The sequence below is a fragment of the Equus przewalskii genome, chromosome 18 (assembly GCF_037783145.1).
Source record: "Equus przewalskii isolate Varuska chromosome 18, EquPr2, whole genome shotgun sequence".
Taxonomy (NCBI): Eukaryota; Metazoa; Chordata; class Mammalia; order Perissodactyla; family Equidae; genus Equus; species Equus przewalskii.
In genome coordinates, this window is record NC_091848.1 from 37,401,241 (window position 1) to 37,419,705 (window position 18,465).

Below are 18,465 nucleotides of genomic sequence, written 5' to 3' on the forward strand. Positions count from 1 at the left end.
CAAATAATCTAAAATAACCAAAACAACTTTGGGAAAGGAGAACAAAATTGGTACTATCCTATTTCAAGACATAAAGTTATAGTAATCAAGACAGTGTAGCACTGGTGTAAAGACAGACAAATAGATCATTGAAATAGAATAGAATCCAGAAATAAACTCACACATATGGAGAACTGATTTTTGACAAAGATGCCAAGGAAATTCAATGGGGGAAGAATAATCTTTTCAGTAAATAGTGGTGGAACAATTGGAGAGCCATATACCAAAAAGAAAAAAAAGAACCTCAACCATTACCTCACACCATACACAAAATTTACTTGACATAAATCACAGATCTTAATGTACAAGGTAAATCTACAGAACTTATGTAAGAAAACACAGGAGGAAACCTTAGTGACCTTGCGTTGGGAAAGATTTCTTAAATATAATACAAAAAATAGAACTAGAAAAGAAAAAAATGAGTGAATTAGAATTTACCTAAATTTAAAATTTTTGCACTTCAAAAGGCGCTATTACTAAAAATGCAGAGGCAAACTACAGACAGAAAATACTTGCAATACATATATCCAAGGCAGGACTTATATATAGAATGTATAAACAACTGTAGCAACTCAGTAACAAGACAAATAACAGTTTAAAAATAGGCAAAACATTTGAATAGACACTTCACCAAAGAAGATATATGCATATCAAATAAGCACATGAAAATATGTTCATCATCATTAATTATTAGGAAAATGCAAATTAAAACCATGGTAAGATACTACTGCATACCCACTAGAATGGCTAAAATTCGAAAGACCATAGCAAGTGTTAGAACATGGAGGAACTGAAACTTTCATAATTTGCTGGTGGGAATGTAAAATGGCACAACCACTTTGGAAAACAGTTTGGCAGTTTCTTAGGAATTGAACATATACCACATGATGCAGTCCTTCCACTTTTATGTATTTACACAAGAGAAGTGTCCACACAAAAACTTGTTCGTGAATGTTCATAGGAAACAACCCAAATGTCTGTCAGTGGGTGAATGGATAAACAAATGATGGTACATCCATACGATAGAATACCACCCAGCAGTAAAAAGGAAGGAACTATTGACGCATGCAACAGCATGGATGGATCTCAAAATTGTTATGCTGAGTGAAAAAGCCAGGCTAAAGGTGTATATTGTATGATTCCATTTACAATATAATTGTATAGTGTAAAATTCTAGAAAATGCAAACTAGTCTATATATCAGTGGTTGTCTGGGAAGGGGATGTTATGAAATGGGGCATGAGGAAACTTTTGAGGGTGATGAATATCTTAATTGTGTTGATGGTCTTACATATCACATGTCAAAACTTACCAAATTATACACTTTAAATATCTGCAGTTTATTGTATATCAGTTTCATCTCAATAAAGCTATATTTTAAAAAAATGAACTGAAAAAAAGAAATATTTGCCTAAATCTCAACAGTTCTTTTCCTTTGTTAAAATCAAGTAAACTTAAATATGACATATTTTAAAATAGCATGTATAACATTATCCATTTTTAAAAGATTGTCTTGTGTTATTTTTTATCATGTATCACTTTTTATCGAACAATCATTTTTTAAAAGCCTGGCCCTGAAGGCTGGGAATGAGAGGGAAAAGCATAGCTAGTGGTACAGTTAGGTTGGAAGGTAGAGATGAGAGGTTACAATGAGTGATGGAAAGTATAGATTGGCTATGTTGGGGAAGAGAAGAATCTGACCAGGGACATACAAAAAAATCGTCAAGCAAAGCATCTGTCACACACTTGGTATGTAAGAGGACCTCAGCACCTGCTGTTTTTCTGGAAAATACCAAAAGAAGGGATCACCAGTTTGTGCTGCCTTTTCTAGATTTGTACTCTTTGTTGTAAAGGGAAAGCTTTTCAGAAAAGCAGAATTTTATTAAAACAAATATTAGGTCATATTATACTGTTGTTCTGAAGTTTGCTTTTTTCACTTTATAGTGTGTGTTGGAGATCTTTCCATGTCAGTCATATGGATGTCTAATTTTTTTAAATACCTATGTATTTGTATTTCTTAGTATGGATACATCATGATTTGTATAGCATTTTAAGTTGTTTCCAACTTCTATTAAGTATTGCTGTTGTGAACACCCTTGTTTATATCTACAAGATTCTGGATGTTTTTGCACATGTACAACTATTTCTAAGAGATAACTTAGAATTATTTTGTCCAAGATTACAAACATTTTTTTTTCTTTTTTTAAAGATTGGCGCCTGAGCTAACAACTGTTGCCAATCTTTTTTTTTTCTTTTTCTCCCCGAATCCCCCCAATACATAGTTGTATATTTTAGTTGTGGGTCCTTCTAGTTGTGGCATGTGGGATTCCATCTCAACATGGCCTGATGAGCAGTGCCATGTCTGTGCCCAGGATCCGAACCATTGAAACCCGGAGCTGCCAAAGTGGAGCACACAAACTTAACCACTCAGCCACGGGGCTGGCCCCCAGATTATAAACATTTTACATCTTCTGGATACTGCCAAGTTCCCATCCAAAATGGTTGTACCAATAGACTCCCATCAACTGGGATAAGTCATTTCCCTGTACCACATTTCCCTCACCAGCAAAGAGTGTTATTTCCTTTTATTTTTGCAATCCTGTGGTCATAAAATATCTTCTGCTTTAAATTTGCATTTCTTGGGGCCAGCTGGCTGGCGTAGTGGTTAAGTTTGTGCAGTCTGCTTCAGCGGCCTGGGCTTCAGGGGTTCAGGTTCCAGCGTGAACCTACATACTGCTCATCAAGCCATGCTGTGGCAGCATCCCATCTATAAAAAAGAGAGGAAGATTGGCACAGATGTTAGCTCAGGGACAATCTTCCTCAAGCGAAAACAGGAAGATTGGTAACAGATGTTAGATCGGGGCTGATCTTCTTCACCAGAACAAATAAACAAACAAACAAAACCACCTTGCATTTCTTCATGTTAGTGAGACTGAGCATTTTTCTTAGGTTTAAAGGCCATTTCTATTTCTTATGTGAATTGCCCATTCTTATCCTTTGTCACTTTGTACTGCCTTTTTTTCTGGTTTGTAGGAACTCTTTAATTGTTATGGACTTTTATCTGTTATATTTGTGGCAGGTATTTTCTTCCAGACTGTTATTTCTAGATCAAGTTTCAGGTTTTGATATAGTTAAACCCTTCATTCTTTTATTTGACGTTTGCTGTGTTTTGAGTCTTGCTTGGGAATGCCTTCCCCACTTCAAGATTATGTAGATTTCCTCCCTAAAACTTGTATAGTTGGGTTGGTTTGTTTGTATATTTTATGTTTAACTCTTTAATCCATCTAGAATTCATACATACAAATGAGGTGAGGTAGGGCACTATCATTTTGGATTCAGTAACAAACATAACTACTTTAATGCAGAATATTTTTAGGCAGGTAATTCTGGAAAGATACTAGAGATAACCTTTTTTTAATGTTAACTTCTTAGAAGTAAAGAAAACACTTACAGTTCCTTTTGTACGTTCCTATTTGTGAAGCAGCTGCATATGTGAAGTTCATTGTAGGGCAAAGTTGCTGCTTATTAGCCTTCTCTTTACTTAAATAAGGCCATTAACTTTTCCATCTTGAAAGAAATTGTTAGAAACGTAAATTTGCGTTTCCCAGTTTTTTCAGTGTGTGACAAACCAAGCAGACAGATCTGGGTCCCTATAAGTATTCTAGTTCACAGTTATGACAGATCTTTTAAAAAGTAGATCATTACTAGTGTAAGGAAAATACAGAGAAGGAAGACAGAAGAAAATAGCAAGAGGAGATAGGAAATGAAAGAAATGGAAAAAACAAGGAAATCACTGAAAAGATAAGAGGACAAAAAAGGGAAGAGGAAAAGTGAGTTAACCTTTTCCTAGTGAGGAGAGGTTTTATGCTGCCCCAGGCAGTCTTTTAAAAGTTATCTCAGGCCCTGTGATAATAGCAGTGGTGTCATTTTGTGGTTTTGTTTATTTGGTTTTTGTCCTTTGTTTTGGGGATGTGATGGCCTTCTGCTGTTCTAGCAGCTGCCACCATTTGTGTTGTCTTTTTTAGAATAGGCTGTCAAATGTACCCTGGTAAATGGGCTTGCGGTTCTGGCATTCATGTCTCTTCATTATTTCCTTTAGGCAATTGAGAATTTTGAACCAGAAACTTAAAGAACAAGAAAAAACTCAAAAGACATCTGGTTCTCTGCAATGCAACCTTGAATGTACGTAAAAGAACTTGAAGCACTGATGGTAAATTCTTTGTGGCTCTGGAACTGTTGATAGAGAATTGAGCTTTGTTACTTATTTTGTCTTAAGTGGACTTTTTAAAACACAAAAATAGGAATAGTACTCTTTATTAGAGTTTGAAATAGTGCAAAAACACAAAAATAAAAGATCTATTGCTATCACTTCCCAATAATACGCCCTTATTTACCTCCCCCCCAAAAGGCTGTATTTCCTTTCACTTATCTTCTGTTCATATATAATTGTTTTATTTCACAAATACTTGCTGAGTACCTACTATGCGCCAGGCACTAATAGAACTATACATGTACTTTTTCTTTTTTAAAGATGAGATTGCATGTGTATGTACTCTTCTGCAGCTTGCATTTACTCACTTAACATGTAGTAGACATTTTTGTCCATCAAAATACGTAAATATCTTGCTTTCTGTTTACGAATTATATGGATATTTTGCTTATGTGGTTCTATCATAAAGTATTTGAAGTCCTCTGGGATAGATAACTAGGTACTTCCCCGTTTTCCCAATGCAAACAGTGTTACAATGAAAATCCTTGTGCATGTGTCTTTGTCATGTGTGTGAGCATTTCTGTAGATTATAGCATAGAATTGCTGAGTCAAAGGGTATATGCGGTTGCAATTTTGACAGATAATGCCAAATCATCCTTATGGATCACAAAGGTTAAAGGAAAAGAAAAGAAAAAAAACTAATAGTACTAGAGGAAAATATGAGAACTTTTTTTTTGTATTCTTGGGAATTTTTCTTAAGCCTGACAAAATCTCATGCCACAAAGCAAAAGACTGATAAAACATGTCCCAGAATTTTTTTTCATTTTCTCCACAGTGAAATTGTAAATACATTCGAAAAGCATCAACAAAATGGGGAAATTTTTTTGCAATACATGATATGATAAGTATATAATTTTCTTAATATATAAATATCTCTTGCAAAGCAATAAGAAAAATATGAGCACCCAACAGGACACGCACTTCGTAAAAGTGTTCAACTTCATCAGAGTAATTTTGGAAAAGATCACTGCTTCCACTATGAATAAATGATGGAGGTGCAGATGGATGGGTGAGAAGAAGCCAAGACAGGAAGTGGGGAGATCAGTGGTTGCCTTTCTAAGTAGCTTCTCTCTTTTTCTTCTCTGTCCATTTACTTTATTGTTTCCTTGAGAGCATTTATGGCTATTTATAAATATTTGTTTATCAGCTCCATGAGAGCAGGGGCCATGTCTCTCTTCTTCACCACTGTATGCCCAGATTCTTATGCAGTGCCTCACACATAGTAAGCCTTCACTCAAGGCTGCATTTGTTGAATGAATGCTGCCATATACTTTTATAGCTATTAATAAGAATGTGATAGACTTATGTGCTGATACATGACAATCTTATGGGGGAAAAAGGGCAAGGTTAGCAGCATGGGTATAGTATGATTCATTTATGTTTAAATATATATGTTATATGCAAAAATATTTTCCAGAAAGATACTAAAGATAATACTGATGGCCTCTTGGGGGAGAATTGAGGTGGGGTAAGAGGGAGACTCTTCATTGAGAATCATTTCGTATCATTGGTATTTTGTGGTGTTTGAATTTTTTTTACTTTGTGCACGTATTATTCTTTCATCAAGAAAGGTAAAAAAATTTAATGCCCGAACTATCAATTGGAGAAGAAAGGCATGATTTCTGCCAATCAATTTATAAAAATATATTTAGTATTTACGTAGAACTGCTCAAGCATGTAATTGTTAAGCAAAATCAATAAATTCCAAGCTTTTTCTTTTTACAAAAGATCTTTTCCAGGTTTGTACTTTGTAAATTGGGGAACCAATTATTTGATTTGTTTTGTCTTATAGTATTTTCTCTTCAGTCATTGAACAAGTCACTGCAAAATCAATTACAGGAGTCACTAAAGAGCCAGGAATTACTACAGAGTAAAAATGAAGAGCTTTTAAAAGTGGTTGAAAATCAGAAAGATGAAAACAAAAAATTTGCTGGTATATTTAAAGAGAAAGATCAAACTTTACTTGAACATAAACAGCAATTTGACATTGAGACAACAAGAATGAAAATTGGTATGTATTTGAACTGTAGTTATGGTCACGTTTTTTAAAAAAAGAATAAGGAAACTGAAATTTGTTTGTTGTTTTAGAATTAGAAGAAGCCTTAGTCAATGTGAAAAGCTCCCAGTTTAAGTTAGAAACTGTCGAAAAGGAAAATCAGTTATTGGGAATAACATTACGTCAGCGTGATGCCGAGGTGACTCGACTGAGAGAACTAACCAGGTAATCTTGACTTCATTTGAATGACTTAATCCTTTTATTAGACGTATTTATAAACTTCAAAATAATTTTAGACCTGCTGGCTTTCCCCTAACTTTTTCTCTTGTTGTGTCAATGTTTTGTTAATTTCTAATGATGTTTTCTTCTGTTCCAATTAAATTAGTTTAGAAATTCTGAACTTGCCTAAATGCTTTTTTATTTTTATTTTATTTGTTTATTTTTAAAGTAAAAGGTAAGTTATTACTTCCTTTCCTTTTTTTTTTCTCCTGAGGAAGATTCGCCCTGAGCTAACATCTGCTGCCAATCTTCCTCTTTTTTTTTTTTTTTGGTACGTGAGCCACTGCCACAGCATGGCAACTGATAGACAAGTGGTGTAGGTCTACACCCGAGAACTGAACCTGGGCTGCCGAAGTGGAGCACAGTGACCTTAACCATTAGGCCACTGGGGCTGTCCCTAAATGCTTTTTTAAACCATGTGATTCCAGGAGAAGGACTCTGATGAGAGGCTGAAGACTTCTTTAGCAAGATGGTTGAGAGTTGTCTGGCTCTGAAGCCAGAGAGACCTGAGTGGAATCCCAGCTCTACCACATATTAGCTATATGACTTTGAGCAGGTTATTGAACCTCTCTAAACCTCAACTGTAAAGTAGGGACATGAGTAGGGTTGATGGGAAGACTAAGAAATAATTTGTGAGAAGCACTTTTCACAGTAAGCCCTCATGCTGGATGATCTTGAGTAAGTCATTTAGCCTCTTTGAGCCTCATTCATTTCATCAGTAAAAGGACGGAGTTGTCAGCAACCCCTAAGATCCATTTGTTCTCTAAAGTGTCTTTTCTCAAATAAATAAAATCACCTCACTCAATTTTTATATCATATGCACTTATAAAGTTCAGTTTTTTCTTGAGACATTTGCTAAGAATTGGATTTTCAACTATTTAGAATCCTAGAGGAGAAGTCAGTTCTTTTAGGCATGCATATCATCGCATCTGACCATGCCTTTGAGTGCTCCTGACAGGCCATGCTATAAAACCCTCTCCTTTGTGTTTCAAATGAGAAGATGCATTTTGAATCATAAACTTTTAGGCAAATGGATGATGTAGTAATATATATATAATATTTATTTAGTTTTGTAAACATATTCAAAATGACTTTATAAAAGCTATGTTAATATGCAAGTACCACTTTCTTACCACATTCATATTGCATAAAATAATTTCATTAAAACTTTACTGAACAGTGGGACAAGCAAAAGACAATTCTTGTATCTGTGCAGTTTTTAATTAGGCTCTAGCCAGAGTTTCTAAAATGTTGGCCTGTACCACTCTTGTTCAACGTAGAGTAGTTGAGAGAATGTCCCTTCTTAGGAAAGTCTTTATAGAGTCTCCGAAGAAAAACATCTCCTATTTTCTGAGGATTAATTTTGGAGTGAAAACTCTCTTATTATCTAGTATTTATAGTAAAAGAAGCCAGTCACAAAAGGCCACATATTGTATGGTTCTGTTTCTATGAAATGTCCAGAGTAGGCAAATCCATGGGAACAAGAAGTAGATGAAAGGTTGCCAACAGTGGGAAAGGGAGAGAATGGGGAGTAACTGCTGATGGGTCCAATTTCTTTTTAGGGTGAAGCAAGTGTTCCAAAATTAGGTACAGATGATGGTTGTACAACTCTATGAATATACTAAAAACCGTGAAGTTGTACACTTTAAAAGGGTGAATTTTAAGTATATAAGTTATATCTCAATAAACTTCTTTATTTAAAATATATATGCTATACATTCTGTTTGGATAAAGAAAAACAGGACAGCAAGTAGCATGGTTGAGGTCCAGGAGCAGTTGCTTAGGTGTCATTGGGAGCATCTTCTCATTTAAGGGGCTTGGTTCTCAGCCCCTAACAGATAATCAAGCAGAGGATCTAGTTTCATGGGACTTTTCTTCATACCATTAAATTCAGCTCGTTTATGATCATGAAATCAGAAGCTGATGTTGTCTTTTTTTTTTTAAAGATTTTATTTTTTACTTTTTCTCCCCAAAGCCCCCCAGTACATAGTTGTATATTCTTTGTTGTGGGTCCTTCTAGTTGTGGCATGTGGGACGCTGCCTCAGCGTGGTTTAATGAGCAGTGCCATGTCCGCACCCAGGATTCGAACCAACGAAACACTGGGCCGCCTGCAGCGGAGCGCGCGAACTTAACCACTCGGCCACGGGGCCAGCCCCTGATGTTGTCTTTTATTTATAAACTACTTTGATTTTTTTTTTAAGTCCTCTCTCTCCCATATCTATTATTTTATTTGTCCTCATCAATAGGGAAAAGATTTTAATATCTGCATTTTCATAGATGGTGAAACTGGGGCCATGCAAGTTAAATATTAATAGAAAGTTAGTAACAGAGCTGAGACTAGAACTCACATCTCTTAATTTCTAGCCAGGTTTTCTTGCACATGGCATCGCCTTAGAGAAAATAGTTTGTTCCTGGTAACAACTCTATGCTTAATTTAGTCTAAGTAAACTGTAGCATTTTTTTACCTGGGAGATGGATGGATAAATGGATGGGTTCATTCGCTTATTCATTTATTCAACAACATCTATTGTATGTTATGTTCCAAATATATATGTGTGAAACACACCCCAAAATATTTAATCGTTTTAGTTGCTAAATATCCACATCACCAAGCAAAAAGTTTATTCTAGTGCTTTGGCGATGATGTAGGGAGATACATCTTTTTTTGAGGGTAAACTGGACTAAATACTATTTAACAAGAGTGGTGCATTTGCAAAAAAAAAAAAATTGATAACAAAAATGTAAGACCAGTTTTCAGAGTAAGGAATAGTGTAATTCTTCTAGAAATTAGCATAATGGAAGCCCAGAGAAAGGGAGGGACTTCCCTGACTTTCACAGCTAGTCAGTGTCTGAGTTGGTGCCTGAGCCAAGACTTCAGATTCCCTCTTCAGCCTTGCATCCTGTTTTCAAAAGGACAGCCTTTCTCAGAGAGAGGACCCATTACTGAGATTCTTCTACCTTTGTAGAAGATACCTTTGTACCTGCTCATTCTTTCAGAGTACAGTCTTGTCCCAGGAAACATTTCAGTCAACGACCGCATGTACGACGGAGGTCCTGTAAGATCAGTACCATACAGCCTAGGTGTGTAGTAGGCTAGACCACCTAGGTTTGTGGAAGTGCACTCTGTGATGTTCGCACAACGAGATGGCCTAATGACACATTTCTCAGAACATCTCCCCGTTGTTAACAATGCACGACGTAACACACAGTCTGCCTTTTCCAGTGTTTATTAGGAATGGAAAAGGATTCACCTGCAACTGGAGCCTTTTCTTAATGCTTAAGCTAACAGAGAAGCATAAGAACTGAAAAAGCTCATTAGTTCTTGTGTATTATCTGCCCTTAGGAAAGACGCTGTCTAAAATACACATATTTTGCTCTCCTTTTCTAAAGACTCAAGAATTTTCCTGTCAGTTTTTTTCTATTGTTGTCAAAGACCTTTTCTCTTTATGCTGGGCATAAATCCCACCTCTGACTACCAGCTCACCTGTTAGTCAGGTCAACTGGACCTTTTAAATGATTATAGCAACCTCGTAGGGCAGGCTTAGCACAGTGTCTTAAAGGGGTTAGTACTGCGCCTCCATTTTCTGAAAATTCATTAACAGCTTCAAAATGCTAGTTATACTCATTGATGGAGATTTTTGTTTTGTCCTTTAAATTAAAAAGCAAAGCAAAAAAGCCTGGTCCTTGAGCTTAATTGTATCTAAATTCTCCCACGTTGGTGATTTTTAATATCTTTGGTGACACCCTGTGCAATTCAGTTAGTAGGAACCTCTGCAATACGACAGCTGGGCTCTGTGGCCACTTTACTTTTACTGTAGACATTAGAGGGTAAAGCAGCATCTGACAATACAGATGCATCTTCATGTACATCTTCCACATCCCTCTTCCCTCCAGGCATACACCTCAGTCAGATAGGTGTATGTTTGTGTGTGTGTGTGTTTTAAATAATCTCTTAGAAAAGGGATTTCACAAAATTTCTGAATGCCTTTCTCAGACTATTGGGGAGAGATAATGGGACTAGAAGGTACACAAGTTCTAAGCAAATACCCTAAACCATCTCTCTCTCCCTTCTCCACCCTTCAATAATTTTGAATTACATCTTTACCACTTTTTTAGATTTTCCTGCAACATGTTATAAAATCATTAAAATGTGAGAAAAATGAATATATTTTCAGTAAATAAGTAGTAAATATTCTTCTAATAGCTTCTAAGAGCATTCTTACAAGTGCTGATAGTTACTTAAATTAGTATATTTTTATAAGCAGCTGAGAAAGAACCTTGCATTTCTTATTATGAAAATGTGCCAGTTTTCTAAGCATTAAAAATCAGTGTATTTAGCCATGTTGCATATAATAGAAACACAAATATATCCATTTTTAACTATTTAGGTGCTTGTATTGCTTCCTTTAAAATTTTGACATATTCTCAGCTCTTTAATTACAGAGATTTTTCTTTTAATTTCAGAGAGAATGGTGAGTCACCTTTTGTTTATACATCAGAAGATTAATGATTGCTATTAATTTCCAGAGATTAAGCTCTTATTAATGTCATTGTCCCTTCTTTTTTTTTTTTTTTTTTTTGAGGAAGATTAGCCCTGAGCTAACATCCACCGCCAGTCCTCCACTTTTTACTGAGGAAGATTGGCCCTGAGCTAACATCTGTGCCCGTCTTCCTCCATTTTATATGTGGGATGCCTGCCACAGCATGGCTTGATGAGCTGTGCTAGGTCTGGGCCTGGGATCTGAACCAGCGAGCCCCCAACCACCGAAGTCGAGCGCATGAACTTAACCACTGTGCCATTGGGCTGGCCCCCCATCCTTCCTTTCTTTATCGCTGATTTTGTCCACAGCAAAGTTAACATTTTTATTTAAGTCTGGAAAGAAATATCAACATAAGTATTCCTTTTCTAAAAATAAAAATAAAAATAAAAATTCTGTTATGCAGTTTGATCAAATTAATTAGTGGGTCATTATTCGTTACAGCATTCTTTTTTTTTTTTAAGTTTTTATTTTTCCTTTTTCTCCCAAAGCCTCCTGGTACATAGTTGTGTATTTTTAGTTGCGGGTTCTTCTAGTTGTGGCATGTGGGATGCCACCTCAGCATGGCTTGACCAGCAGTGCCATGTCCGCGCCCAGGATTCAAACCAGCGAAACCCAGGGCCGCCGATGCAGAGCGCATGAACTTAACCACTGGGCCACGGGGTTAAGCATTACAGCATTCTTTTAAAGATAAATTCCTATAGATATTTTTTGTCTTTTAAAAATAGCTCATTGGCTTCTTGGAAGAGGTATGAGAAAAAGTTTTGAAGAACAATCAGAACTCAAAATACAGCACATTTAAGATGACAGTGTGAGCCAGGTTGGAAAAAAATATTTTCTTCCTTTCATAGGAAAAAAAAATCACTCACTCTGTATCCAGAGATACAATCACTGCTAACTGTTTAGTGTAGAAGTTTCCTTTTAGCATTTTATTTGAATGTGTGTGACTGTTTTTACGAAAATAGTATTGTACCTGTTACTTAGACCTGCTCTTTTAAATTTAACCTTATAAAATGAACATTTCCCCATCAATAAATATTCTTTACAATATGACTATAAATGGCTATGATGCAGTTATACCATAATTTAAATAAATCAGTTCACCGTATTTGAAGATAAAGATATTAAGTCCATCTATTTTCTGTTATAAATTATATCTTCTTAAATACATTTTTGGGTACCACCTGTTGGTGTTCATCAGTAGGATAAATTCTTAGAAGTGCAAATTGTTAGGTAAAAGGTGTGGAATATACGAATCTTCTGACGCATTACCACTTTACTCTCCAGAAGAGTGATACCAGTGTACACTAATAGTGCCTGCCTCTCTGAGCTTCTCTAACAATGGGTATTATTCTTATTTTGCTATGTTAATTTGGTAGACCAAAAAAATTTTTTAATCACATTTCAAAAATGTGAATTTCTCTGATTAGAAGTTGAGCTTTTAAAACATTTGTTGGCTAGTTGTAATCTTTTAAAATTACCTGTTGCTGTTCTTTGTTTCTTTCTTTAAATTGGTATGCTTCTTTTTCATATCCGTATGTAAGAACATACATGATTCAATTCAGATAGACTGAAGGCTTGGTATAAAATGGGTTTAATGTGACTACTAATAAAAGCTGCCATCAAATGAACACCCATTTAGCCTGAAACTGAACTAAGCATTTTAACCTTATATTTTATTATTTTATCTTATTTAATGTTCATTGTAATTCTAAAGTTGGTGTCTTCATTTTGCAATCAAAGAACTGAGATTCAGAAAGGCTGAGTGACTTGCCCAAGTTCATAGCTAGTGATAGCGCTAGGATTTGATTCCACTTCTGTTTGACTTCAAACCCTGTGTGTTTTTCCTTATATCACACTTTTCCTGGTATCTAGCTGTTGCTTATACCTAATTATGCCAGATAATTATCTCTAACCACCCTTTTTTCCCAGTATTGTTCCAGTGTCATTTACATATACATTTTAAATGGAGATAAATAATTACAGTCATGTGCATAGTAATGATGTTTCGGTCAGTGACGGAGCGCATATATGACGGTGGTTCCGTAAGATTAGTACCATTTAACTTAGGTGTGTAGTAGACTATACCATCTAGGTCTGTGTAAGTATTGTAGAGGAGGAAGGAATGTCCCCCTACTCTCCTAGGTTCTTCTGGCTGGTCTGACAATTAAATTGACATGAGAAAGATTAACAGGAGAAGAACAAACAAAAATTGAGTAACATTTATACGGAGGAGAAACCCAGGAAAATCGAGTAATTTGCCAAAATGTCCAAAGCCCTCACCTTAAATACCTTCCTCAGCTAAAGACAAAAGAATATGTTGGGGGTGGCAAGAATCAGAGACTTTAAAGGCAAGGAAGGCAATACACAGGTGACAAGGAACAAGTGTTTGTAAAACAAGTGTTTTTTGGCCACACAGACACAGAAGAACACAGAGGGAGCCCAACAAACAGGCTGTTCTAGATTGCTCCACCTACTTCATGTTCTGCTAAGGTAGTAGCTCGCTTCCTGAGACAGACTTTTTATCTGAATTCTTTAGGCAGTTAAGGGAGAGGTAATAAGAAAAACTTGAGTCTTTTGTTTCTTAAAAATAATCAGCCTAAAATAATACTCATGTTAAAGAGACACAAAATTTTATTCCCCTTCAGTATACTCTGATGTTCATACAATGATGAAATCACCTAACGAGGCATTTCTCAGAATATATCCCTGTTGTTAAGTGATGTATGACTGTACTAACAGAATCCACTAACAAATGAGTAGTATATTTATCATTTTGCATTGTTGGTCAAGAATAAGGCATCTCTATACCTTGAGAGAAAAAAGTTTCTGAGCCTCTATTTTTAGATATAATAAATATTAGATTTGATGCAGACCAAGATCTTTTATTTGTTATTTTAATTTGCTGTCCCCAGAGCATATTCTGTGATTTTGTGCTTTTAGTTGCTTTTTTCCATATTAAGAACCAGGCCCTTCCCTCAAATTCTTTCTCTTAAAGATGAAGAATATATAAAGAAATGAAAGAAATGGGTAAAAATAATAATAATTAGTGTACTGAATTCTTCTTAACAGAACTTTACAGAGCAGTATGGCAAAGCTTCTCTCAGATCTTAGTATGGACAGTGCTCGCTGCAAGCCTGGGAATAATCTTACCAAATCACTTCTGAACATTTATGAAAAACAACCTCAGCATGACCCCATCCCTGCTCACACTTCCATCATGAGCTACCTAAACAAGTTAGAGACAGGTCACACTTTCACACGCTCAGAGCTACTTTCTACAATTGACAACGAGGAAAACATGGTGCCAGATAGACCCTATGAAAATGTTCTGCCTCCCAAAGGCCCTCAACCTAGAGACACTAAAAACATGGAGGAAGTATGTGCCCCTGGAATCATTTCTACCCTTTCAAAACACGGTTCTGATGAGGAGAGTGAAATTAAGACTTTAATAGAAGGTGAGTGTAATTTGGATAATACAATTTACATTCCATTTGCTAGAAGCACTTCTAAAGAGAAACCACCATTATCTAAGAGAGTATCCCCCCAGCCACAGATCAGTGTAGCTCCACCACAGCTTGTCAGCAGCAGTGCACTTGTCTCTGAAAAAGAAAATAAGTTGTGTGCACCCAGAGTCTCTTCCTCCTCCAAAAAGGAAGCAGAAGTTGCACCTGAGAAACTTTCCAGAACAGCTGATATGGAGGACAAGCACCTCCTCGAGAAAATAAAGGAAGCCCTCTGCAAGATCCCTGCTGCCACCGGGGAGCCACAGGGGCCTGCTGCGAGTCACGGCCCCTCCACTTGCCGCAGCAGCAGCATTCAAGTGAAAAGCAGTGCCATTCCTGACGGTAGCTTTTTAAATTCTGACTTGATGTCCGACTGGAGCATCTCTTCTTTTTCGACGTTCACTTCTCGTGATGAACAAGACTTCCGAAATGGCCTTGCAGCCCTGGATGCCAATATTGCTAGACTCCAGAAGTCCTTAAGGACTAGTCTTCTGGAGAAATGAACTCAGAAGAAAATGGTTTGAGTGCTTTTTCTTAAGTATTCTTTTAAGTGTTCTTTTTAAGAATAGAACTTGGCTACACTGAATGTATATTTAAATTTCTTTAGAGAAATGATGTTTTATATTAATTATGTGTGAAACAAATTGTTTGAATAATAAATTTGTTATTGGAATATATTGACACTGTGGAGCTTATAAAAACAAGTCATCTTAAGAAATTAACATTTGCTAAGAGAAGAAAGTTGTAGATAACTAGGAAGTATTGTAAATAACATTTATTTAGCACCTAGCAATCAGAGTTCTTTTATTACCCTGCTGGTCTAAGGGTACAGGTCAGAAGAATTCTCTGCTGTCCTAAAAGATAATGGGAAGGGAATCTCTGGGTACAATTTACTATTCTCAGACTAGAGTTTCTTTTCTCTTTTAGGATTTGTGTTTGTTTTTTTGATGGCATTGTGTTTTTATCTGAGATGCTCTGTGCTGTAGGCTGGTGTTTTGGGTGAGATAGATAAACATTTCTTTAAGAGAAAAAGTGCCAATATCTCCACCTCTTAAAAAACATCAATTGGTCCAAGAAAATATAGGTAACATCCTAAGTTAGCATATGGTTTCTTAGAACTTTGGCACTTTTATTTATTTTTATCCTGAATGCATGTTTAAGACCTTTAAAAGATAAAGTCAGACTGATAAAAAAATGCTAACAGTTAAGTTTCAGTTTTGCGAATTTTTTTAATAAAAAAATATTGCCCTTATTATGTTTGAACATGATGGAGTTTGTAAATGTTGCAATGGTTGTAATTCTGCCTTTCTGGACCAATTTTTTTTTCTAGCCCTTTACCGAGAACATTCTCTATCCTATAAATAGTATGAACTATGTTGGTCTCTGCTTCTCTAACCAGCATTACTTAACTACTCAGCATCACCTTCCTCCACGTAAGCAGCACATTTTTAACTCTTGGAAAGGTGTGTGTTATGCTGTCACTAATACTTCATACAAAGACCGTGCCAGGCATTATTGTGTTTAGTGCTTGGGCAGGCTTTAGCATTAAAGAGTGTTCTGCTGGTCCAGAACCTCTTCCTGCTGGGTTTTTAAGTGTTGGTGCTAACAACTGCTGAAGGACCCAGATGTGGTCTCTTTGACATGTCCAGATTTTATAGACAGATTCTTAAGTCTAAACATACTAAATTAAAGATTTTTTATTTTTTTCCTTTTTCTCTCCAAAGCCCCCCGGTACATAGCTGTGCATTTTTAGTTGTGGGTCCCTCCAGCCATGGCACGTGGAACGCCTCCCCAGCATGGCCCAACAAGTGGTACCATGTCTGCACCTAGGACTCGAACTGGTGAAACCCCAGGCTGCCGAAGCGGAGTGCGGGAACCTAACCAGTTGACCACGGGGCCAGCCCCTAAAAATACTAAATTAATTCTAAGCTGTTTTCACAGAACTGTCCATTAATATTTAAAATTTTTCTTACTTCCACTATTCATAAACTAATTCACTGGTTTATTTGAAGGTAAGAGACCACAACTCTTTAGCATATGAGTTCAGAAGTACAGTTCAGAAATTCTAAGTAATAAAGCAAGGACTAAAATTGTGTCATCTGTGTACTCCAAAATCCATTGTTATTCAGAGGCAGAAGTAAATTCTTAAGATTATTATATGATAATACAAGATAATCCTATTTTGTCCTTAATACAGGACAGGCATCCTTATGTGAAAAGCAAATAGTAAAATTCTTATGGGTTCAGTTAGTTAGGAGTTAATGATTTGAATGAAGATCAAATGAGACTGGAAAATGCTTGAAGGACCTGTACCAGGAGTTTACTATTTGTTTGATATAAGACATGCACGTGGGATAGAAACATGAAAGAATTTAGTTAAATTTCAAGGTGAGATATGACCGTAGCAAAATAGATGGAAGAGACAGTGAGTTTCACAGAAGTTTAGAATGGGAGGAAGCCGAAGATGGCAGAGGAAGACCTGGAAGAGAAGAAACTTCATTTGGATCTTAAGGAATGTATGAGATTTGGATAATCTTGTTTATATCCTCAAAACATCTACACCACAGAAAGTCAGTATCATCAAAACATGGGGCTTGGTTGAGTGATAGAAGAGGATGGTAGGTACACCAACCGACTGAAACGGGGGGGTCAGAATTATTATATGATAATGGTAATAAGAGAGGGTAACACAGTTAGAAGAGTTGGCGTCAGGCTGTAGAATATCCTGAGCCCCAAGGTGAAGAATAACCAGTAAACGTGAAGTTAGTGGGTCTTTGGGTATTTTGGGTAGTGTGTGTTTTTTTTTTAATTGAGGATCACCAGATGAAATTGGGTGTTCTTAAAATGCATAGAGTGATGGTAAATAAGGATTAGAGGAGGGAGAGGCTGGAGACCACTTAGAAAGCTGTCGCAGTAGTCCAAACATAAACTTATAAGCCTTTGGCTATAAAAGTGAAAAAGGAGAGACAAATTGAAAATTTTTTCAATAGGCTTGGTGACTTAATAGAAAATGAAAAAGAAGAGGAAATCAAAGATGACTCCAGAGTTTCCAGTTTAATCAGTTTGAGTCACACTGAGCAATGTCTAAAATGAAAAATCAAGTTCTTAAGTTCCTAGTTAACAAATTCCAAGTTGTCTTGATAACAGTACTGTAAATGGAGAATGGGATAAAAAGGAGAGAAAGAGTGCCCATTCTCAGTAGTCCCCTTTAGATCTTCACAGTCAGTACATAGTACAACTGCCTCTTCATGGTCTCTGAGGGGTCAGTCTGGCCCCAAATCCCAACCCTCTCACAAATTGTGTTCAGATGTCCCAGAGTGTGAGAAGCACATTAGTGGAGTATCTCCTAACCTCTGATGGTGAATTCAGTATCTCCTGATAGGTACTGGGTGAGGAATGGGAAAGAATCATCCAGCATTTTGTCACTATTCTATGGTCCTCTCTTGGATCTTGGGGGTGACGTACAAAGTGTTCACAGTGGATGTAGTATTTGTGAATACCATTGGAGATGAAAGATAGAATCTGATTCTGTTTGGCTCAGTGTAGAGATCTGAGGGGTGGGACTAAAGAAGCCAAAGAAGTGCTTGGTTCACATTCTTCCCTGTTCCCACACCCTTGGAATTTAATAAATCTTCCAGAAATTTTTGCTTTCACTAATGTTGGCATTCATGTCAAGTTCCTTAAAAGTTAGAGGGCTGCTTCAACTACGTGGAAAGTAGGGCAGGACTACAAAGCCTAGTTAGATAGAAAGGGCATGTAGTCAAATTACCATTTACCAAGTATGTATCTAGTGCTCACACTGTGGGGCGATCCCTTCAGCTAAAGATTCATTCATCC

At 36.5% G+C, this 18,465-nt stretch overlaps 1 protein-coding gene across 6 annotated transcripts in view; it reads left to right on the forward strand.

Moving 5' to 3' along the window:
• Positions 1-15,880, forward strand: part of CCDC14 (coiled-coil domain containing 14) — a 45,615-nt gene extending 29,735 nt beyond the window's left edge. For all 6 annotated transcript variants that reach the window (XM_008514705.2, XM_070583720.1, XM_070583721.1 and 3 more), the window contains 4 exons: positions 4,138-4,220; positions 6,101-6,319; positions 6,397-6,529; positions 14,195-15,880. In XM_008514705.2, coding sequence (XP_008512927.1) covers positions 4,138-4,220; positions 6,101-6,319; positions 6,397-6,529; positions 14,195-15,131 — 1,372 coding nt within the window. In that variant the 3' untranslated portion in view covers positions 15,132-15,880. The remainder of the gene's footprint in view (positions 1-4,137; positions 4,221-6,100; positions 6,320-6,396; positions 6,530-14,194) is intronic.
• The last annotated feature ends 2,585 nt before the right edge of the window (positions 15,881-18,465 follow it).